The sequence below is a fragment of the Lutjanus erythropterus genome, chromosome 5 (assembly GCF_056507025.1).
Source record: "Lutjanus erythropterus isolate fLutEry1 chromosome 5, fLutEry1.hap2, whole genome shotgun sequence".
In the NCBI taxonomy this organism is placed as follows: Eukaryota; Metazoa; Chordata; class Actinopteri; order Lutjaniformes; family Lutjanidae; genus Lutjanus; species Lutjanus erythropterus.
The window spans coordinates 27265494-27290662 of record NC_139321.1 but is presented as its reverse complement, the minus strand read 5'-3'; the positions used below and the strand labels follow the sequence as shown (position 1 = coordinate 27290662).

General features: G+C 39.3%; 1 protein-coding gene across 4 annotated transcripts in view; it reads left to right on the top strand.

Annotated features, from left to right (window-relative positions):
- pdlim7 (PDZ and LIM domain 7) overlaps positions 1–25169 on the top strand; it is a 72475-nt gene that overhangs the window by 42832 nt on the left and 4474 nt on the right. For 3 of the 4 annotated variants that reach the window (XM_084719468.1, XM_084719466.1, XM_084719467.1), the window contains exons 3-9: positions 334–485; positions 8260–8287; positions 9183–9379; positions 22355–22407; positions 22667–22910; positions 23932–24112; positions 24336–24456. In XM_084719468.1, the coding sequence (XP_084575594.1) occupies positions 334–485; positions 8260–8287; positions 9183–9379; positions 22355–22407; positions 22667–22910; positions 23932–24112; positions 24336–24456 (976 nt within the window). Of the gene's footprint in view, positions 1–333; positions 486–8259; positions 8288–9182; positions 9380–14692; positions 14848–15332; positions 15370–22354; positions 22408–22666; positions 22911–23931; positions 24113–24335; positions 24457–25169 lie in introns of all 4 variants that reach the window. The other variant, XM_084719469.1, reaches the window with a different exon arrangement.

Sequence of the window (25169 nt, the reverse complement as noted above, 5' to 3'; positions counted from 1 at the left end):
CGTATACACATGGCCTAATAATGGTGGTGTGACAGGCTTTAAAGGTGCATAAGGGAACTCAAAACAAATTAAAGGTAAACATGTAAAAAATCATGTCAGTCATGATAACATTACCTTTAAATATCCTTATTATACAGTAAGTTAACTGTATTAAAGATGATTAAAGCGATATTTACTTACTTACTTACTTTTTTTACAGTGTACTTTTGGTGCACCTCTGCCTGTGGAGCTGCCCCTTAAAACATGCTTTTGTCCACATTCCTGTCATTTCCTGTCCTCATGTACCTCTAACTTCTGTCTATCTGTCCGTCTTTTTTTTTTTTTTTTCTCCAGCTGACCCCGGGCGGAAAAGCAGCTCAGGCTGGTGTTGGAGTGGGAGACTGGGTGGTGTCCATCGATAACACTAATGCAGAGGACATGACCCATGTAGAGGCACAAAACAAGATCAGAGCGGCAACAGACTCCCTCACCCTCACCCTCAACAAGTAATATGATGCAACAAAACACCACATGATCGCTCACCCTCCTTTTTATCTCGGTCAAACACAGCAGCATAAATCACCACAAAACGCATATGCTCCTTCATTCTTTGGAGAGATAAAATACAGTAATGTCCTTGAAATTTGCTTCCATTTGACAGATAGTCGCAAAACACATTGGTATTAAAGTTATCACCACACATAGTCCATTATTTCAGTTCCCCAATGGCTTAAATTCATTTAAGGGAAGACTTCAGCCTGTATTTCATTTTACTCATAAATCTCAGTCCCACTCGTAAATGCTGTCAAAAAGTAATTATTTCTGTCAGGGAGGTTTTCATTCCTGTTTGTCTCGACTTTGTCTATTACATTAGTTAGCAGGGTATTAAAAAAACAAAAAAGAAGTGGAGTTTGGTGAGCCAAAATAGATCTAATTAGGTGTTTGTACAGATAACACTACCATATGGTAATTTTTAAAGCACTTTATGTTGTTGCTCGTCAATTCTGAACTATGAGGCTTTGAAGAAAAAAATATTTTCCTGAATTTCTGGTCCAACTCATATCTTTGCGAAAAGGTGTGCCCAATTCCACCTACATAGATGTCACATTTGTGCAAACTGCAGTTTTATTACTCCTACAAATTCCATCAGAGCCGGTACCGTGCATATTTAGGTGATCTATTTTTAGGTTTTTCTATTTATCCCCTGCTGTTTTCCTGCAATGTTTGCCAAAGTCTTGCTGGCATGGCCTACTTGAAACAAACTGCCAAACGCCTTGAATGCATTGTGCATTTGCAACCACATTAATAAAACAGGTACACATATCAACCCAGAGTAATCCTGCAAAATAGGATGGCATTTTGCTCTTAGGCAGTGTAACAGCAACATGGAGGATTTAAATTACTATAACTAAGTAGTTATGAGTCTGAGCATCTTAGAATTGTGTACAATTAAACCTTGCACAATTTTTTTTTATGTGTTCTCCAAAATTCAGTATTATCACTTATCAGTATATATAATTTGATGTCAATGCTAAATGCAGGTTATACACCTCTGAGCATTATGATTTATGTCACATATATATGTTACAAAGGGCTTAGCAACACCTCCAGCTAGGTGACCACTACATGATCATGGCCACTAATTACCTCGGCTACCTTCAGTCCCGACAAAATGCAGCAATAAGTTATTTAAACAGAAACGGTAGTGAACTGAACCTCCCGTTGTGTACACCTCAGAGCCTGTCGCACAGTTTTCAGGAAGCTGAACACTGTTTGGAGCACATCCAGTCTTGTGCTCCTAGTGAATCACGGCAGGCGATGCCTGCTCAAGGGTGTGGGAGCTAACCAATCAGAGCGGACTGGGTTTATAGGCGAATAGAGGTGCTGCAGCAGTGGCCTGTGTGGAAAAAGTCATGTGCATTTTGAACATTAAAACATGTAAACCTATTCTATTGGAACCTCCAAATAAAAGTGTGAGCTTGAAAATTTACATAGTATGTCTCCTCACACAAGAGGATTGTGCAGTATTTGAGGTACATGCTCTCTGAATTCTTTGTAGCTTAGTATTACAGTAATATTCTGTCCTTCTCATACTAAGGAAACAAGAGCAAGGGTGAGTGGTCTGCACTTAGTAGCGGATATGCATGCCAGATGCTGTCAGGCAGATACACTGGCCTTTGTTTGGTTGAAATAAACTATTTTTAGAGGAGCCATGGGTACCTTACATTATGCCTCAGCTTTGTAATGAAATTAGAGAAAACTCTTTGTTCAGATTAAAACACAGTGTTGTTAAGTGAGCCAGGAAAATCAATGTCTTTAATTTCGCTTGAGTTATTTTAATTAGCACTGGATAACCTTCATACAGGCAGCACTCATACCTGCTCACATAACTCCTGCCAGAAATTCCTGACTGATAAAGTATCTCTGTAGAGTACAAGCCAAAATGTTTCATCAAGAGCTTAATTAGAAGAAAAAAGGTTTCCCTCCCCCCAAAAAAGATGGATGTAACCATTTAAGAGCTTAAAACCTTCAGAAAATGAGAATTTGCAGACTTGTTAAGTAATAAAGATGAGCCTTGCTGCGGTTATGGGACTCATTTTAATTTTGTGATACTCATAGGTAAAGAGGCTGTGATCACAGCTGTAACACAGCTATTTTCACATCGAGTTCATTTTGTTCTTGCCTGCCAAGAGACTCAGCTGTTAAGTTCTGACAAACCTTCTTTGTTCCCTTAGTTTATTGAGAATCAGAACAGCCGCAGGTCATTTCTGACTTTCCGCAAGAAACCAGCCAGAACATAAACTAATAAACTTTCCGGAAGAAAACTGCCAGAACATAAACTAATAGTCTCAGATTTAGAGATATTTGTTGCATATCATGGCGGATATTTGTTGCTTATTATTCAACATGTGCCTGGCTTCACTCTCATTCGTAAAGCATAGATGTCTCTGCACAGATCACTAAAGCCAGTGGACTCTACCAGTCCTCAAATGTGAGGATTTGATGCTATTCTTTATCATACATGATAGGAAACGGAATATCTTAAGGTTCTGGATTTGTTAGTTGGACAAAACAAGACATTTTCTGAAATTGAGTAATAGAGATAATAATGGACATATTAATCTTTAATGAAAATGATTGTCAGTTGTAACCCTAATACAAAACAAATGCTGAACACAACAGATAATAGTAGTATTGGCATCAACATTGAATCCTATGATGAGAAAAAAAACAGAGACAGAAGAGAAGGGAGCAAGAATAACGGGAAAGACGATGGATAGGTGGGTGGAGGTTGAGCAGAGTACAGATCATGTTAAACTCAGGGATCAAAGGCAAATTTGAAGGGAGAAATAAGACAGCAAGAAATATTATGAAAGATCAGGTTCTTTACTGGCAAAGAGCTGCAATCCCTCTTTTCCATTCAACCAACATGACACATTGCTGATGTTGTGTGTACTTTTTTTTTCCCTGCAGAAAGAGGTCACACTACACTTCAACCTACTAAATGCCTTAAAAGGAGTGTGAGGGAGTGGTAGATTCATGGCTTGGAGTTTCAGAGTGAGAAGGAAAAAGGAAAGAAGAATTAGAAAAGAGACATTGACTACATTTAATATACACCAAATATTCCTGTTTATGTGCAGTCATATGTATTTGGCATACTTCTTTGCATTATAATTGTATTATTTTCAATGTTTCCATAAGTAGTGGACTTGTTCATCATGCTAACAGAGGCTTCCTCTTTCATTTGTTTATCCACATTCTTGAAAAGGTTAGCATTTTGATTTGCACATATCTAAAAACCTGTTGATATCAAAGTCTTTCATGATGTTTAAAAGTAGGTGTGTTCATCCATCTGACCAGAAATGTTTACTTTTTTTGGTGAATGCATCTCTACCCCAGCCTTGCGAACTGTGGGCTAGTTGATTTGTTGACAGTGCACAGACCTGACTGTAAACAAGAAGGATCATTTGGGTTTTTTACCGTAGTTTGCGCCACATGCCAACCTCTGTCAACTTTCTCCTTCCCTGTTTTCTGTACTTAGATGTGCTGTGTGCTAGGCTTGTCCGTGTTGAAAAGAAAACCGCATATTAAGTTGGCTAATCTTAGCAAAAGGCTAGCTAAGTATTAGCTACTTAGCTATAGTTATTCTACATCATTCATTCGTTTGTGAGTCAGCTAGTGTTGTGCTTTGTAGCAAAGCACTTGCTAACTATCAAGTGATTACACAATTATGATTCATCAGTCAGAAACGTTGCTTTTAAAGGTCCCCCAGCAACTTCATGGACATAGTGTACAGGAATGGAGAAAGTTGACTGCCAGATACCATGCCTTGGTAGGTCTACTTGTTGGTACATAGTACAACAGGACACACCTACTACAAGACACGTCCTTGAAATGGTTCCAGTTAGGTTACATTTAGCCAGCAAAACTGGATAGGTATAGGCTTAAATAAAAAAAATAACTTGAGTACGATTAGGAACAAAAAGTACTTGTGCAAGTTTAGGAAAAGATCATGTTTTGGGTTCAAATAAGTCCAGGAATCCAGGAAGTTATCTCACGGGGGTCTGTCTTGTAGCGAAGTGTGTGTGTTGTGTGTGTATGTCTGGTAAGCTGTGAGGATGCAGACAGACTCTTCTAACCAAACTTGCTCGACCGTTGTTTGAGCACAGAGCAAAAAGCAGCAGCGTATCCCACGTTTTAACTTGGAAAATGCTACATGTAGGAAAAAAAAACTAATTCAGAATATCCAAAGGGAATATTCTGTTTACATGACCTGTATGAAATTCAGAAAATTATCAGGGAGAATCATGTTAGCTTTTGTGGTGATGGGATAAGGATCAAGAAAAGTGGTGTCATGCTCCCCGAAGAGCGATGATGAGAGTTAGTCAGTTGTCATACATGAGCCAAATGTGTCCCCTGCCCTCTCTTTGTCTTATGCAGTTTTTTCCTTCAGGAGCATGAATTTATTTTTTTCTCAGAATTATTGTTACTATGCATTTTAAAACAAACAAGTCATATGTCTGTTACATGAAAGAACAGTTTTCTTCTTTTGCCTTTATCTCCTGGGAAGTGGTGTAATGTTCTGTAATAAACTAGCGTGTTTACTTAACATCAGCCATACTTTTGCTCCGTTCCGTGGTTTCCCTCCTCTATTTCACATCTCCTTGTGGAGTCCAGCTATTGTAAATATTTCACATTCTTCCACTCTTTTTTTTTTTTTTTTTTTTTTACCCATGACTCCCTTCCCATGAGTCCCCAGTGTCTTCTCTTCATTTCGCCCTCCTCTATTGTGATTACATTGTAAGACAAGCAAATATTGTTTTCCTGAAACACTTCTCAGAGCAGTGCGATTGTCAGTTTTATTTATTTGTTCGTGTCTTGGCTGCCATCCACGGTTTCTTTTATGTCAGGAGAGGAGGACAGCGGCACAGTGATGAGATATGGTCCATTGTTTGGTTTAGGGTCTCATTTTGTTCAACACCAATGATCATCTCCTGTCTTTTTTTATGGTCAGGTTTAGGCTTCATCCAGAGCCCCTTTATGGGGAGCAGAATCAAAAAAATATGGGCCATAGATTTCCGGCTTCAAAGAGAGGAGATCGTGTTGCATCTACAGGGACACACTAGGTCCACATTTCAAAGCTCGCTGTCAGTGATTGGCCTGGAGGTTTGTGGTTGGAGCATGCCGGTGATGTGGGGAAAGCTGATTACAGTATCATGGGAATTTTTTTTTCTGGAAATTTCTGACTTTATCTACCGCCAAGCATGCATCAGCTAAAACGAGTGACCCATAAAACGAGTCAGGAAATGATCTCAGAGTGTGAATATTCAGTTTCAGTGCAGGTCAAACATGGTCTTTTTTCCATCGAACTGTGATTTAATCATCCCCACATTTGTTCGTTTTTAGTCTGCCAAAATAAATACTGTACGTCATAAACATTCCTTATATATCCCTGTTTTTAACTGTGTGACTCATCAAATTGTGGGTTAAGGTGAGTTGAAGCGCTATGAATGTCACATTGATTTGTCTTCCCAGAAGTGTGACGTGCACAGGCTTGTCGGTATGCCTTCCCCTCCTTCACTCGTCTCTGTATCTATACTGCTCTGTCGTCATCCTCTCTTTAGCATTGCTCTATCAGTGGTTGAGCAGGCAGCAACACGAGCGGTTAGTCATTCCTCATTGTCACAGCAAGCGATGTCCATTGTTTTGTGTGTACAGAGCTGCTTCATTCCTGCTTTGTGTAGCATACAAACATCGGTCAGTGGATGGTGGTGGTTTATGTTTAGCTATTATTGGAGCCAGCAGCAATGTGAAGCTGGGTGTCTTCATGTTTAATGTGTAAAGAAATCTTAATGAACCGTCTTCTGGGTCGCTCCAGTCAGCAAAGGCGCTTCAGTAATGTGAATCCTGGGATTAGAGTTAAGAAGTGTCCAGCACTGTGGTACTGGCAGTATTCATAGCTGGGTGGGTGAATCAGCAGACAGTCCAAGAAGACTGTGAAAAGTAGTGAGGTTTTGGTGATTATAATGCCTCCCACAGAGAAGACTTTTTACAATCTGGTTCTTTTCCCCCGATCATCTCTATCGCTTGCATCTTTGCTGATAAGCTTAATTGTTGAGATGTAAGTGTGAGTTGAGTGCATTACAGTGGAGTCGATGGGACATTACAATCGCAAGAAATATGAGCAAACAAGTCCAGTCAAGCCTAATTATGTAAACCACATGTTTATTTATGAAGACAAAGGCTATAATCAAACTGTCAGTTGTAAACATCCTGAATCCAGCAGTATAATTTGCAGGACTTCTTAGTTCAGTTGTATATGGGTGGTTATATAGTTTAATGATGCATTGAATAATTATAATGGACATTTTTAGTGCACCCTTTTCTGTTCTTTAATGTCTTCAATGCCCTATTTATACAATTGAGCACGTAACTAGAATGCTGTATCAACCAACATGAAAGGCCAAAACTATAACAATAAGATCCATCCTGTATAAATGTTCCTATAACTTATAACTGAGTTTATTCACACCACTTACAATGTTATATCTGATTTCAGCTGTTAGTCTTTGATTACACTGATAATGGTTTATGAAATACTCAAAGTGAAATATCAGTCTCATATTGACAGACCTACTTTATCTGCCAGACATATTCCTGGGGGAGATCATGCAGTAGGTTGTATGTGAGTGTCCAGCAGGGCTGGAGCTGCTGTCTGTGTCTGCAGATAATCTGGACCAATCAGCGAAGGAGTTTTTGTTCACATTTATGACTGTGTGCTCAAGGAGGTCTTGTGGTTGCCACGATTCACAGTTTTTGAAAAACCTATTTTGCACTAATTTATACTAACTGATGACTCCTCATTCCTCTTAACTGGCTGGTAGAAACAGCAAGTCATCAACAACTGTGAGGCTAAAAATAAGGCTTACCTCATCTGTTGAAGGCCACATTTTGGCTTTTGATGTGGCTCAAAAATATCAGGTATAGAATTTATCTGCAGATGCTCCAATTTAAGGTGAAAGTAAACTTTTCTGTTATAATATGTATTATAATCCACTCAAGAAAGACTTGGAGCATTCAAAGTCAGCTGGTAAACAAAATAGAGATTTAGAATTCACTACAAAATCAGCTGTGTGGATTTTGATCATTTGTTGATGAGGTTTGTTATGAACATGAAAAATTGAACATGATACTGACTATTTGTTGGAATTAAGTTCAGTTACTGGGGTGATATAATCAGCTTAATGCCAAGATATTAACCATTTGAGCAGCCACAACTTCCACTGGGACATGAAGGCTCCAACCTTTGAATAGGCAACATAAAGTGTAATTCATTTAGAATTTCAGCTTTTTTGACTTTATCCAGTGAGTAAATTTCTATAAAATCATCAACATAAACCACTGCACACTGAACCGAGATACTGTGATTTTATTAAGAGTGAACAGTACACTTCACCCATGGCCTCTTCAGGTTAATTTCTATATCAGATACATAGATTTTGTTACTTAAATTTCATAGAATGCATAATAAATACAACCAAAACATTCATCATTTTGTTGTTGCAATGCAACTCATAAACTTTTTCTTCAAGTTGAATAATAAAGTCAGAAACTGTTTTGAAAGGAGATTCACCAGTTTCAAAAACAACTTTCCATTTCACTGAAACATCGCAGACTCTGATTTAGAAATGTCAGTACTCTTTATTGTAACTTAAACTTGTGATGGTGAGTTTATTAGAAGTATGTACTAATAATTGTCCCTGTCTTTTCTTTTGACAGAGCTTTCAAAGCAGGTGGAGACCAGAAGGTAAGGCCATATCTGTCTGAAACTCTGAGCTCACCTCTGTATGAGTACTTGGATGCTTTGGCATGGTCTGCTACTGGACTACAGTGACGCTGATTGAATCTGAAACTTCCTTTAATCATTGCTCACAATTGGCCCCAACAGTGTGTTGTGTCACTTTGTGTTTAAATTCACCTGATTCACCTGAGTCACCTGTCAAGCTCTCACAGAGTCCACGCACTGTGCATTAGCAAAGCATCAGTGAGTTGCTAAATGAGTTGTTTGCTGGATGGGGTGTTGTGAATATTTTTCCTGTGGTTCATTTTGTCATGCCTTGCACAATCCCTGATACCAGAGCCGCACTGATGCATTTAGTTTCACTGTCAAACTCCTTGAGAGCTACTTCCCTAACTGATTACAGCTTGAGTAGTACAATGGTGTCATGAACTGCTTTGTGCGGCGTGCTGTTTTTAGTAAAGCAGCAGGAACGCAATACTTTCACAAAGTCAGTGTTCCATTTTAGTGGGTGTTCTTTTGCAGTCCATGCATAATGCTTAGTAGGAAATCTCGTTAGTTAGACATGTCAGTCAAATATGACAATTTCTCACTTTGAACATTTTCATTTTACCAGCAGTAGCAGATTAGTTTGGCCAGTCCATGGCAGACTGCCAACACAAATAAAATGGCTGTGTTCACAGTTCTTAAGCACTTCTTCCGTGTACAGAGAAAAGCTGGCAGGCTTTGACAGAGCTGGTCCTGCAGCCCGCAGTAATCATTTTCTATGAGAAACTGGAAGCTTTCTTAACATAAAGCTTGGGATTGTGCAACAGCAGACGGAACTTTTACCGTGTGTCGGAAACGTCTCACTGCATGTTGTGTGCGCTCTCCTGCATTGTCTCCCTCTCCCACACCTTCGTAGGACTCAGCTCCAGCTTCTGTTCAGCCAAAGTACTCCTTTGCCCCCAGCACGACTATTAACAAGATGGCGAGGCCGTTTACACCAGGTGGTGGTGGTAGTGCCAACTCAGGTCCTGTTATTAAACCTGTGGCCTACTCACCTAAACTTAACACTCCACGCTCACAGGGCAGTGCCAGCATGCAGCAGCCACAGAATGGGTAGGTAGATAAATAAACACTTTTACCTGTTAATACCACGAGGTGATTGATGTGGTTTTAACAGTAATTGTGACGTCTCATTAATCTGGTTCTAAAATAACTCATTCAGGATTTCCCAATTGCATCATGGTTAAGATCTTACTTCAGTATATTGGCAAAGATTTTTGAGTTGTGTATTTACATTATCGCAGATGTTTCCAACAGTGGTCAAACCAGAGAATTTTATAATGTATTCAAGGTAACTGTGTGTTTCCTGTGTTGCTATAACTTTCATGATAATATGGGGCACGTCGAATACATCAACTTGGCAAGCATGATTTCTGCCTGAGTCATGTCAGATAGATTTTAATTGGCAATTATGGTTGTTTAACAATGAAGACAACAGCTTCTGTCATCCCACACTTCTTCAGTTGTCATCAAACTATATTTTTTTCTTACTGTTGTGATATGAGAGAGACTCATAGCAGCAGAACTTAGATTGTCTGTTTAAGAAAAATTCTAAAAAAGATGAACATAATAAATTGATATTGACTCACTGCTGAGATCAACTTAAATACTCCACTGTCTCTCAATAGTTAAACGGAAATGATGACAAGCATGACCTTTGTATAAACTTATGCTGTTGCTAAACACACCAGCAGTATTAATATGCCATTACAGATTATGTCATGACTCTGGCCAGAGAATAATTTAGGGGGATATCCACTTTTTGTCAGAACAGACCCAGATGATCTCTCTGGCCTTTATTATACAGATGAAAGCAAACAGTTTGGTATATTTAGCTGACTATTCAAGCCGGCCTCCTCCAAATGAAAGACCTCTGCAGTGAAATCTATTGGATGACAGAAACAGCTGTGCAGAGATTAGTGAAGGATGAGTCAATAATCAGTTTTATGGCACTATAAAATTTGTTTTATTCTTTTCTGGTTCTGTTTTGCTTTCTTTGGCCACTGTAAAAGATTGATGATTTATTTGTATAGACCTATATATTGATTTTTTTGTTCCCATCATCCTCATTATGTGCATGTGTGTTTGTAAGATATGCAGTACAAAAAAGTAAGACTTTTAAATTTAGAAACAGTATCAATCCTTTGCTGAAATAACACATCACTTCTGTGGTGAACAGAACTATTATTGACTGACTGACTGATTATTCTTGTATGTTCCATCTCCAGTCAGATGACAGAAGTAGTGTGGATTTTGAAGTCCAAAAAATACTTATTCTGCCCTGAACTTTGGGCTAAATTGTTTCTCAGCTTGTAGAAGCTGTATTTTTTTGTCACTGCAGTCACTTTGTCATGTTGGTTTCTCTTCATAAAAAACATTACTACATGAGTCAAACGTCATACCTCCAATAATACATTTAATTACATTTCTCTGTTTAAAAATAATTTAAATTTGTGCTGATGCCATCGACAACTTCCATTTTATTTTGTAATTCCATGATTCTCTCCACATTTACCACACAGCAGAAATTACAGGGCCGTACAGCCAATTATCCCATCAAACTAGTAATGCTGGAAAGTCCTGTCGCAATCATGACGCATCTTTCTACTTTTTTTTTAACCACGAACAAAATTTATGAATGAAATAAATATTATAGGCTAAAACTTAAAATGATGCCTCAGCAGCTTTAACATGTTGACCTCTAAGTAAATTTTTTATCTATTGTGTTGGAAAAGTGAATCTTGAGTTCCTCCTTGAAATATTTAATTCAGTTTTACTTCTGATCTTTTGGTGGAAGAAAAAGAAACCGAAAATTTATTTCAAAGGCAACATCTCAGCTTTGTATTGAAATGAATTTAAAGTTTCAGTGAATGAGCTTTTGTTGCTATAATTACATCAAATAATTGTCAGTATCTCCTGTTTTTATTTTACCATCAGTTTTCAGGTTTTACAAGGGTTCCAGAAATTGATCAGAAATGCATTTTAAATGATCCTGAAAGTGTCAGAAAGGCCTGAGATGTTCTTAAAGCATAGGCCAGTCTGGTTCCTGTAATTTGGGTCATGGTAGTGGCCTGACTGCATCCATTGGTGAGATGTGGTCTGTTGCTGTTTTTAGCTTCGCTCATAAATTGTGCTGCATTCTCACGCAGCGTTTTACTGCCCTGGTGCTGGATTATTTAAGCAGCCTTGCTTGCTTACTCTAGAGAGGGCTGACATGGTTGTGAGGTTTCTCTGCAGATGGCCGAAACACAGTCCTGTGGCCATCTTTAAGGAGACCGGAGCCTAATTATAACTGTCAGCCCACTTTTGATGAAAACATTGTTGGATGTCTCCAGACAGCAAACAGCTCGATGCAAACAGCATATGTCCAGTGCGTCTGGATGTGTCGTGTTGAAACAGGTTTTGTGTGATGATGTTTGTGCAGAGCTTACTGTGACATCATGATGTGTCACTCCTGTGGCATTTAGCGCTGTTCACGGGTATCAAGGGACAAGATAAATTAGACTAACTGTGCTGGCAAATTAGGCAATGTTTTTCTTTTCTTTTGTTTTCTGGCAAATGCTGCCACCATTTCCATAAATCTGAAGGCATTTGTGCACATGGATGAAAGGAGCACTGGGCAAAGTGTTTGTGCCAAATCGACTGAGTCATTTTGGGTCAGCATAACAATAGACTATTTGACAGACAAACAGTGCCGTCTTTCTCTTGCAGAGCCGGTTGACAATCACAGCATGTCTCATGTCACTCCTTGCATGTTTTCTGCACCCTGCAGTATTTTTGGTTTTCTGTTGTGTACATCCCCATTGTCATATATTGACATGTTCTGGTTTTCCTTCTGTTTGATTCAAAGCTGAACTCTGACCCCTTTCTTTCGTTTTCTGTTTTTCCTCTTTTCTTTTGACGCTGCAGGTGGAAACTCTTGAGAAGTTAGTATATTTCTTTTTTTTCACTCACAGTATAAAATAATGTTTGTTTGGTCACAGTTGAAATAGTTTTTCACGAAATAATTTTTTTCTGTGTTATATGTGAATAACTTAAAATTATCCAGTAATTTACAAAGACAGCAGGAGTTTCCAAACTTTTACAGCTTGTGAGCCAAAACAGATTTGGTGTCTAGCCTGGACTCAGACTTACAAAAATACATAATGAATTGCCAAAATGGGAACTGCAACTGCACCAACAACTGATAAAAGGACACAGCAAACCATGAAAACATTCATATGAAATGTATTTATTTCATTATAAAAGTACATCATAGCAGTTATCAGATTTGTGTAGTGAAATTTTAAGTTTCTCACCACTTCATAATGAATGTCCACTGAAACACTAGAAGACTTTTAATTTGAAACAGATACAGGAAGTCTTATGCTCCTATTAACAGAATAATGTATCTTATAAATCCCAATAATGTAACTTTAAGAGAGCAAACTGGGGCAGATCAAAAAGAGGCTTTGTATTTAAAGGTTGCAGTGTGCCAGTGATTTCCCATCATACCTGGATGGAATAGTTTTTCGCTGTTTTATGTTCCAAAATGTAAGTGTTTCTTTGTGCAGTGTTCTGTTCAGACCATTGTGGTTTAAGCTGGTAGCCTAATTGTCCATTTTCTGCTGGTTTATAGTTTTAGCCATTAGTCAGTTGGCTGTTTCATTTCTTGCCCCAGCTGTATTTTGCTACAGAATTTAAACTAGAGCTGTAACTATTAGTCAATTAATAGATAATTTGATCAAAAGAAAATTACTGGCCAACTATTTTGATAACCAATAAATCGCCATTTTCTGTTATTTTTTGTCGAACATCTGCTGGTCCCAACTTCTTACATGTGAAGATTTGCTCCTTTTCTTTCAGAGTCTTTGGGTTTTGGACTGTATTAATTGTGAAAATATTCATCAGATTAATTGATATTGAAAATAATAATTAATTGCAGCCCTAGTTTAAAGTTCTTGTCCCCTTTATTGAAAGGCATCAAATATTTGACTCCTCTGAGAGCACAATTCCTTGCTGCCTGTCTGTATTTGAGGAAATTCAGTATACATTTTACTCAGCCAGTATTTATTTTGCAACCCAGTGTGTGGGTCTCTGTCCCCAGTTTGAGAACCACAGCTCTTTTACAGTTTATGCAATAGTTTCCTATTCATTCACTAGTTAAACTGAACCATTTCCCACGTCCCATTTTTATATTGGACAATTTTAAGTTCCAATCAGGACAAAACTAGAAACATCTAAAAGTCCTCCATTAACTTCTTACAATTTGTCTTCATTTGATGTTTCGTCTGTTCTACAGGGGTGAAGCAACTTATTATGATGATCTGTACCAACAGTCCAAGTAAGGGGCAGCTGCATGCAGGCTGGTTTGTCAGCTTAGTAGGTTCACATGACGAGAGAGAGGGTAGAGTCAAAGATTGGGTTTACGGACAGAGATGCAGCATGACAAAGATGTCAGTTCATTAGTAACATTCATCTTTCATTTTCTGCTCATTTTTTGTTAAATGCATGCCACAGTTGTCCTACAGCCTTGTTGAAACAGTATGTTTGAAGTGAAAGCATTGTTTTTGCTGCTTCTTGAGCTTTTTTTTTTTTTTTTTAAATCAAATTAAAGGTAATATAAAGATCTGTACAATATCTTGAAAGATTTTAACATTAAGTTTTTAAGGTTAGGAAAGTGCTTGAATGTGAATACACTCCTTAAAAAATGCTTGGTTTTAAACAGTCTGGTTTCATCTACGCAATCACTCATGTAAAACAAAATGTTTTAATATTTTAAAATGAAGTGATCCTGTTGCCATATTTGTCATTCATAGCTAGATAAATCCTCTGTCAGTCCCTTACTCTGTAAGTTAGCAAGCATTAAATAATCATTATCAAAGCATACAAAGTTAACACGAACAGCTGGTATAACAAAAAAGTAACAATATGCACTGATTGGATATAAAGGAATTTTAAGTTGCATTGATAGTGGTTTAGTTGTGATGACAAAGGCTTTGAGAGTTTATTTTGTTTAGGAAAGCTTTTAAAAAGCTGTATGAACCCTGTAATATGTAGTAAAATGTTTCCAGGTACTAATAGTCTGACAGCTTTTCTGCCATTGACTCTAATGACAGTTATAAATACTATCTCTAATGTGCTAATGTCCATTTATGAGAGTCTACAGTGGACCCAGGAGAAATCTTAGTAATGGGTATCCATTAGCCCTCTTATTGCGTGACCGTGATGCTGAACATTAAGTGTTGCATGATCTGTTCAGGATGTCCTCTATTCTCAAGGTCACCTGATTAGCTGGGTTGGTGTGAGTGAGTGAGTAGTCCCTGTAGGTGGGGTTGTTCTAACCTGCTCCTGCTGTGTGCTGCTGCCGGGTGTGTGTATGTGCAGGTACGGCCTCAGGGTGGAGAACCTGCCCTGTTTTATCCCCAACGACCGCAGCAAGAAGAGGCTGATCCAGGATACTGAGGACTGGCAGCCCCGCACCGGCACCACCCAGTCCCGCTCCTTCCGCATCCTGGCCCAGCTCACAGGCACCGACTTCAGTAAGTCGGGACCAGGCCTGGTGCAGTCAGTAGAGTGAGACAGCAGAGAGTGACGGGTTGGGGGTTCTTCCTGGTAGTGAAGACGAGGTGTAGGTGGAGGCCTGTGACTGAATGGTTGATCTTATGTGATCTGATCATAGTGAGGGTGACAGCCAAGTGAGTGACAGGAAAGGTGGATAACAGGGGTGTCCATTTGTCAGCTGTGAAGAGGGGCTTCAGCTGTCAGGTGGCTGCTGCCTTAAATGACACCTATTTTGTCACAACTGTAACCAGTCTGACAAATCGACTGCACGTCCACATGATGTTTATGTACTGTAAGAACAGCGCCATTTATTATAACGTATACTGTTATCGTGTTTGGGTCTGTACGTAGTCAGACAGTCATGTAAGTCTTTATGTTGGACTATTTGTTTGTCAGAACAGAAGGTGTGTCAGTGTCTTTATCAGTAAGGCATGCTGATGTGTGTCTCTCCTGGATCTCTCAGTGCAGGACCCAGATGATGAAACCATGAAGAGGTCCAGGTAAAAACTTAAGTGTCGTTGATTTGAACACATGCACCTCCTCAGTCACAAGTGATTAAGTTTGTGCATTTGTGTGTGGAAGCTTCAGTTTGGCCATTATTTAAAAATGATCTCAACTTTTGAATCTAGTTTTGGTTGTTTGTTGTTTTTTTTGCTGCTTTTAATTCTGGCATGTTGTGATTTGGACATGCTTTGTATTATTAGAACAAGAATCTGCTTCATGGCGTAATTTTCCTTTTAAGGAATAGTTCAACATAGAGAAAATGTGCTTCCTTGCTGTGAGACAGATAAGGAAGACTGACACTATAGACCTTTTTCACAGTGGCCATTTTGACATGAAATGGTGGAGTAAACACAGGAGTCACCAATGATTCCACAGCTGTCTCAAATTCTGTTTTAAACTGTCCCATACTTAACAACCACTGTCCCAAAGTGAAGTTCTTTCATTCATATTACATAATGTAGTTCTTTATAACAAATATAGTATAATAAAAAAGGAAAATTGAAATCTTCCTCAGTGTTTGGCCAGTCAGTTTCATTATTGTTTTAGCCATTGTTTGAGTTACTGTTTGTTGTATATTTATGTTTGATCAATAAATGCATCACTGCAAAGTGCAGTGCAAATGCAAATTATGTTCAGAGTGTGTATGTAAATTTACATTGCAGTATTCCAATCAGAAACTATTGTTAACACATTTTATTTTAAACACCATGACAGTCTGTAAATGCATGTGTGACATAGTGTAGAGCTTTTTTTTTTTTTCAAATTTGAACACTTCACAATTAAAATGAAAAATATCCATGAAGCATGACTGCAATAATTTCATTACATGATAGGTTTCTGTACTGTACCAAAATTGTCCCAGGTGTTATTTTTATTGTCCCTGGAACAATAGGACGTGCTTAATTTAAAGTGCTGGTTACACCTTTGTTAACCCTATTATTTCATATCAAATGGCTGCTGTGAAAAAGGTCTGTTGTAATGTCTTTATTTCAGCTGATAAGCCAGTAGCTGGTTAGCTGAGCTTAGCATAAAGACTGGAAACACAGGAAACCGACTGCTGTGTCCAAAGGTAACAAAAACTGACTGACATGTGACTATTTTGCTGCCGGTGTACTAATTTCTTGGAGCCTGTCACAACTGCGAGGTTGCCAGGCAACCGCAGAGACCCAACCCCCCTTGGAACTACAGTGCGTTATTTTACTCTTCGATTTTTGGATGGTTAAATAAACTTACAATGTATAACATGTTGAGCTTTAGAGGTGCTGGTAGGTGGATTTTATTACCTCTGGACACAGCCGGCTATTTGTTTCTTCCTGTTTCCAGTCTTTGTGCTAAGCTAACCTGCTGCTTGTTGTAGCTTCATATTTAACTGACAGATATGAGAGTCAGTCTTCTCTTCTAACTCTTGGCAAGAAAGTTAATAATCTCCCCAAATGACAAACTATTCCTTCAAGTTCAGTTTAATATTTGCTTTCCAACCATATCACATCTTTTTCTGCCTTTGCTGTTTCACCTGTTTTTTTCTGTTACTTTTTCACCTTTTGATGCACTTTACTCCACTTTCTGCTCTCTCTCTTGCTCTCTCTCTTTTTCGTATTTATTCTCTCCCCTACAATCTATTTCCTCCCTGTCTATCTCTGTTTCATATCTCTGTTGCTTGCCGTCAGGGAAAAGTTCCTCACTGAGATTCAGAGTCCCCGCTATGCCCGTCTGAGGGATTGGCACCACGACAGGTCTGCTCGCGCCCTCAATATCAAATCCTGAGCGACATCCTAGATGCCATGGGATGCAGAGCCCAGCCAGAGCCTGCTAGTGATAGCCACACCGCAACGACTACATGACAAAGACGATGAAGATAGCCGACCGTCCAATGGCAGTTAACACATTCACCTTTCGGATTACAGATGGGGTGAAAAAGAAGTTTGGGGATTTAAAAAGAAAAACAAACCAAAAATAGAAGAAACATAGCCTAGATGACAAAGCCCAAAGTGGAACCTTGCATACTGAGCCTGAGTGTAAGATCTCCCTCTGATTTTCTGACTTGATGATTGTTGACAACACTGTGGACCACTGTGTCTGTAGCCCTGTTTTCCATTTCACACTGCGTTACTTGGAGTAAACTGGTGGGAAGGTGGGAAGGGGGGTCTCCACAGTGGGAAGCGCCTTTCTGTTCCTTATTCTTCTTCTTTGATTGTGAAGTTCAGACCCTCCTTTGATCTCTGTCTGTCTCTCCCTCTCACCCTCTTCTCTCTGCCTGTTTCCATTTATTGAGTTCTTCATCCTTTTTCATTTCTGATCCCCTCATCTCGTAGGCTTCTCCAACCATTAAGAAAGAAAAGGAAGATAAATCTGTACTTTTGTTTTTTCCTGCTGTCATCAAAAATATAAAACTTCTGAAAAAAAGCAACTCTTGCTTCTCTGTCCTTTCTTCCTCTGTTCCTCTTTTCTTCTTGTTTATTCAGTTTAAGCTTAAAGGATGCATCACTTGATACCCAATTCTTATTTCTATTTCTTTAGCTGAATCACAATAATTCCCTTACTTCCTTGGTGTGCTGAGCAAAAACGATTATGTAGAAGCAGGGGTTTCCTCCGTATTTATGCAGTTGTGAATTAATGGCGGGCCTTTTCAAAGATCAGGGTTCAAGTTTCCTTTTATTGCCTCAGAGAGAAAATTGTTTTGCAGTCAGGCATAAAAACAACAAATAGGCATACCCACACAAGGTAAAACACAATTATCCAATTAGTCCAGAGGTGCACTGTGAAGAAATGCCAGACTGTAGTCTCTTGCACTTGCCTAAACATGAGAATATTCAGAGGGTATTTAGATCCTAATAAAAAAAGGCCAACATGATGATATTTAGAGTTCAGCTGGGTACAGTGATTTCTGCAGTACAATGGCCTTCATCAGAGAGAACAGATCTTACAGTATAATATAGTTGCAAACACGACTTGAAAAACAGAAAACAATTTGATTGTTAGGTTCCATGTATTGCCCTGATTTAGATGTAGAAAAACTAAGAAATAACTTTTAGGGGTAAGAATAACCAGAAACTATTCAAACACCTTGTCCATGGACAAGTTACAAAATGTGCTTTTGCCTTGAGGGTGGCCAGGGGACAAATGTGGAATGGTTGCTCCTCACAGGGTGATAAGTCCTAATAGTCTGCGATGGAAACATGAGAATGAGAAGTGGTGTGCATTACATACTACCACCGATTCCAAAAGACGATATAATTTGCTAATCCTATATGATATAAATTCAATTGAAAACTATACAGAGACAATAAATTTCATGTTTTACCTCATCAGCTTCATTGTTTGTTTGTTTGTTTGGTAAATATTAGGGCTGCTATGACTACTTGACTAAATAATTAGTTGATCAGAAGATGAGGAGAAAGAAGAGCAGTAGCTCCAAACGTCACTTATCGATGTGCTAATAAATTGCACTAAAGGAAGCAACAGTGTTGCTGTTGCTTTTTTTGTGTATTTTTTTCACTTACAGAAAACTAAAAATGAAAGTCAACGTAATGCTCTATTGTCGTCTTAGATAATATTACCAATCACCATTTAATTACCAAATCTACAATTGTCAAAAAATGACTGTATAAGGTGACTAAAACTAAGCTAGGTCTATCTGGTCTGTTCCAGCAGGACTGTCCAGACAGCCTCATCACACACTAAATGTCAACCATCCAACCTGTGTGACGAAATGTCAGCACAGCAGATAACAGTATAAGAGGCGTTACAGGACATAACCCCACGCAAATTGCAGCAGAAAGTCTTTCAACTGTTCTACTCTCTTAAATATACCATTGTAACACATCAGAAGTCTTAAGAAATCTGAGAGGGGGAAAATATTGGAAAATACTGAAAATGGTGATGCCAGAATTTGTCATCGCTGCCCGTGTTAAAAAAATTGACTTATGCATGTCTTCTTGTCTGATGTCCACACAATGGATTGAGTGCTGTCCACAATCGACCAGAAACTGTGTTTTACATGAGACATGGAGTTGGATGCAGTACAATGATTGTGCAAAAGGAAATTCTTAATCCTTAGATGCATAAGTGAGTCAAAATGACCTGGTCGGTTTGTTTTCTTGCAATATCTCTGTAATAAAACCAGTTTATTTGAATATGTTCATCATTGGAGCCCTGCGATGAACTGGTGACTGGTGGTCCAGGGTGAACCCCGCCTCTCACCCAGTGTCAGCTGGGATAGACTCCAGCAGCCCGCGAGCCTTATGGAATAAGTGGTTACAGAAAATGAATTAATGATTGTTCATCATTGGCAACATTTACGCTGACTGGTAACAGTTTCGTAGTCATAAATATTTTAAAGTTAAATTATTTAATTAATTTTCTTAAATGTTAATCACACATTCATATGGATTTGTCTCAGTTTATGTTACCTTATATATAACTACACTAATATAGTGATGTGTATTTAAATTATTATTTTATGAAGCAGAAAGCACCACTTGGATCTCTTCAAACTTTTTATATGTTCTAGAGGAGACTTTTTATGAGCACTTAACATTTGTCAGATTTTTGGTTGTGTGAGGTCCACCATTTTATTCTTGCAAAATGTCTGGACTAAAAGGTCAAAAGGCATTTTTGGTAGGGTCATATTTAGGCAATTTTTAGAGCTTCATGTGATTCCTTAAGACTTATTTCCTCTCATTCAGAACACATGGAGAACACAAAACTGATTGAGTCTGTTTATGTTGCAGTTTGTGTGAGGTTGATCCACAGTTTTGTATAAAATGCTGGACTAGTGACAGAATTGTGGGGAAACAAAGAATGTTTCTAATAGTTAAAATGAAAAGTGACAGATTGTTACTTTGAATGTCATGAAGGAAGGTGTCTTGTAAATAATAAGGGTGGATGACAGAAAGATATTGTTGCATATATTCAGTGGTGTGTCTCCCTCTGCCCTCTCAGAGCTGTCCCACTATTGTTTGACATTTTGTCAGTTGTCACATTCAGGTTCTTGCAGAGCTGCAACACTTTTTTTCCCTCCTCACTGTCGGAGGGTGACATATGTCAGTGGCTTCTTGCTCCATGTAAAAGCAAAACCTGCTTCTTTTCTCTCCCGGATGTTGAGCTGCCAACAAATTTCTCTACTTTCCCCTTTGCTCAGGTCGGTGCATCCCACCGGAGAGGAAGCCAAAAAACAAACAAAAAAAGCAGGGGAATCTGAATTCCGAGGTGTACGTGAACAGGAAATGTCAAGGAAGTGTTCCATAGGGTGCATGTCCAAAAATCTGTGTCGAAGGCAAGAAATCCCTGTCCTGTCTGCACATTTTGTGATGCAGGAATTGTGCACCTGCATTGCGCTGAGCTGCTCACTGAGAAGATGGAGGAGGAGGATGTTAAAAGCAGTGAAAATGTCAAGAAAACATGATCCAGGCTGCTCCAGGTGGGAATAAACCGCTGTAGAGGATGTACTCCAATTTGCACCGGCAACCTTCACCAGAGTGAGGTGCAGCCAAGTAGACCTCTCAGAGGTGTGTGAGGCATCGGAGCCACTGGCCTGTTGTCATGTAGGGAGTGTAGCCGGGGCCGCGGTGTTGACCAGGATGTTTTTTTTGTTTTTGTTTTTTTTGGTTTGAGTTTGTTCGGTGGGGTCCCAGAACGCAGGCTTGCCAGTGTGTGGGGCAGAGGGCAGCTGACCCAGGGTCTCTATGTCAAACAGGCTAAAACAGGTTTGTTCTGTCCTTTGTTTGACCCAGCCGCCAGAGATCCTTCTCCTTCAGCCTTCCTCTCCTCCTTTCACTCTGTTTTGCTGGAGTTTCTCTCCAAAAAACTCTCCTGGTACAGCAGGAGGGGGGTCTTACCTTCCTTTAATTTAGAAAGATTTAACTTTCTCTCTGTCACCAACCCTGCAAGCCATCTCGCTGCTATTGCAAGGGGATTTAATGTCCTTTATTATTCAGAGTACGCTGAAAAATAGCAGACTGTTTTTATTTTTCTTTGTGCTCGATAGCTCCCAGCTGAAAGTCAGTAACTTATGCTGCCTCCGTAACTTCTTGTGTTTAGTTGTTTGGCTTCATAAGGAGTATAATTGATAGGCAGACTTAACCTGATACAGGCGATGCTAAAGAACAAGGCTGTTTCAGGGTAATTCATTTCACATTTTCCTCTTTTTCTTTGCAAATGAGAGATGATTTCATCATCTTTCATTAGTGTATTGTAGATGCCACAGTTGATGATGTAAACACGATAGACGCCTAAGGCAGTATTATATTTTTTTCCCAAGATAAGACATCTCCAGAGCTCACTGTCTTGGCTCAGAAGTTGTTTTTCTGTCTCAGTCATGGTTTGAAGATTTTCTGAATATAGTGACGCTTGCTGCGGGTAACAGAACTTTGAAATGTAGAAACAACTCTTTATTTCAACACTTCTGCACATGCACGCTTGAAGCGAAACTCCTCCGACTCACAATCTGACAGTGTAACGCTTCCCAAGTTTCTCATTCTCCAACTTTGCCTGTGAGTGACGTGCATCAATCAGAGATGTTCGGGTCTCTAATTGCTCTCATTAGGTTTAGTCAGTGGCCCTTGAACCATTTTAAAACATCTACTGAATGCACACAGTGTTATCTGTTGTGCAGCATTGATCATTTGAATTACATGATTGATTTTGTCTCAAGGAGGCTTGTGGAATCATGTAAAATGGATGGAAAATCAATTCAAATTCTGTTACAGCGTGTTTTCTTTAACATTCACCTGATTCTTAAACACTAAAACAGCTTGTCTTGACACAACAGGTGAGAAACTCCTGTTGATTCTGATTAATATTAATGATGATGATACTTATGATCATTCATGCAGAGGGTAATCTGTGGTACAAGGTAATGGAGACAACCATGGCTGCTGGTATCCAAACATGATGTTCATTGAGTAGTAACCATGGTTACTGAGAGGTGTGTGTATGTGAGCGTGTGTGTACCTTTTCTAATTAGTCATTTTCTCCCCACAGCCTTGAGCCAACTCCCTCACCTGCCAAGGCCCAGGCAGCAGATAAACCAGATGGTGAGTTTCTGCTCCTGCTGATGCGTAAAAAGAAGCCCAGCAGCATCCAGTAGAGGTTGTGCTAATAGATTCTTATTAAGTGTCAATACATGAGCATCAGCAGCTACAATGTGACTGTCACAACATACATCTGGTGGGAGTGTGTATATTAGATAAAAGTGTCCCCCTCCTGTTGTGAAATTACTCAAAGTCATGGCCAAGTTTTTCTAAGTGCTTTAATTTCAAAACAAATTGCCCTGTTTTTTTTTTTTTGGCTCAGGCTCCAAGACTGCAGCTGCAGCAGCAGGCAGCTCAGGTCCATCCAGTCGACCGCCATGGGTCACCGACCCTAATTTCGCTGACCGTTTTCGCCCAGACAAGACCAGCACCGTCGTGACCCAGCACAAGCAGCCGGTTCAGCCGACGCCAATGGAGAACCGCAGCTCCATCCTGCAGGCAGCGCAGCAGGCACCCGAGGACAGTGGGAGGACCCCGGTGTGTGGCGCCTGCAACAAAATCATAAGGTGAGAATGCAGTGCCACGTCCGTGGTGACAGTTTGATTCATTTTACCAGGATAAAATCCTCTCAATGTTTGCGCCTTTCAGAGCGCTGTTAGAGAAATGCCACATCATTTAAGACAGTTAATACACACAATGACAGACTGCAGTCAGCATAATTAACACAGTCTAGAGACATCTTGTTATCAGTGGAGACGAGCATTATGCTGACTTTGAAATAATTTAAATCTCATTTCACACATTTCACAGATAACAGAGAAACCTTAGTTCTTATTCTGGTCACTATTGGAATTCAACAGACGAATTGATTTTCAACACATGAAGATATAAAATACAACCCCAATTCCAAAAACAGTGGGATGTTGTGTAAAACGTAAATACAAATAGAGTGTAATGATTTGCAAATGCTGTTTGACCTGTATTCAACTAAATATAGTACAAAGCCAAGATAATTCATGTTCAAACTGATTGACTTCATTGTTTGTTTTTGTAAATACACATTTCAAAAAACTTGGGGCAGAGGAATGTTTACCACAGTGATGCATCATTTTTTCTTACTCCGTAAGTGTTTGGGAACTGATTGGACAGCAATTCCTGAAGTTTTGAAAGCAAAATTCTCATTCTTGCCTCAAGTGCTTGACAGTCCAGGGTCCGTGTTGCTGTATTTTGTGCTTCATAATCCACCACACATTTTCAGTGGGAGACAAGTCTGGACTGCAGGCAAGCAAGTCTAGTACTTAGACTTACAAGTCTAAGAATACAAGTTGAAAAGGATTTGCAAATCATTGCATTCTGTTTTTATTTATGTTTTACACAATGTCCCAGCTTTCTTGGAATTGAGGTTGTACATCATATAACTTAAGACATGTCTTCAGATTTTGTCCTCACTTTACAAATGGTGCCTGCTTTTCTATTGGAGCTGTCCTTCTTCTTCTTGTTAAAGTGGAAAATTGTGTAGCAGATTTTAACGATGCCTCTGACGTGTTGTTAAAGTGTGTGTCTGTGTGTGTGTGATATGTTTTCCAGGGGTCGATACCTGGTGGCGCTGGGACGCTCTTGGCACCCGGAGGAGTTTACGTGTTCACAGTGCAAGGCGGTGCTGGATGAGGGGGGCTTCTTCGAGGAAAGAGGGTCTGTCTACTGCACCAAGTGCCACGACAACCGATATGCTCCAAACTGCGCCAAATGCAAAAAGAAGATCACAGGGGTAAGAGCTGCGCTGTTGCATTCAGCAAAATCAAAACACAAACCAGAGATGTGGAAGGATTTTTAACCAGGAGACACATTTTACACTCTAATAGAGTTGCTGTTAAAAAGCAAAAGTTTGTAATCTTTGATTTGAGAATATATGTGTGTAGTCTCCCCCATATTTCAGCAACACCCGCTGAGCTGAAAATAAAATATTTACAACCTTCTTCTCCTGTTATCAGGAAATCATGCACGCCCTGAAGATGACCTACCATGTTCAGTGTTTCAAGTGTGCAGCTTGCAAGACTCCCATCAGGAACCAGGCCTTTTATATGGAGGAAGGCGAACCCTACTGTGAGAAAGGTGAAACACTGAGCTGTTGAAGTCAATGCATACTGTACTCCCTAACTTGACCATATTAAATAGAAACTGCTTTTATAAAAGTTTAAAATAATTACAAAAATTATAGATGGCAATCTTCAAGTGGAAATCACTTTTTTTTGTTTAACTTCTCATTATGAAGTAAAGTTAATTGCCCGGTGTAATGGCTATAGAATAATGACACCATCTGGATTTAGACTGGTCCCCTGTAAGCCTCACTTTGATCAGTCTGCCACCGGGCACAATTTTTCCCAGGAAAATGATGTCTTTGTTATAGACTATATGAATGAACAGTCTTTCTCCTGATGTTTTCTTCTAACGTTTTTCGTCCTCCACCCTGACACCAACCCCTGTTGGTGCAAAGCAATATTGTTACTAAAACTATGTTGTTGCTATGCAGTGTACATCATTACAATAGCTTATGCCTGTTCCCAAATTCATTATAAAAAGTGCTGTTAATAATTTCTTCACAGAGCGAGGCTCTGGGGGATAGGTTATGGGAAGGTAGAACACACATCAACAGACAAACAGATTTTGACCGCCTCTGTTGTCTTTGTCACAGCTGCCCAACAATAATACCACTTGGAAATGTGAGTGGGCTGAAAGGTTGTCTGTTTCTACATTAAAAGAAAAGGAGCTTCGAGGGAAATTTTGGGACAGTCCCAAGTACTTAAACACTGTATTAAGGACTTTAT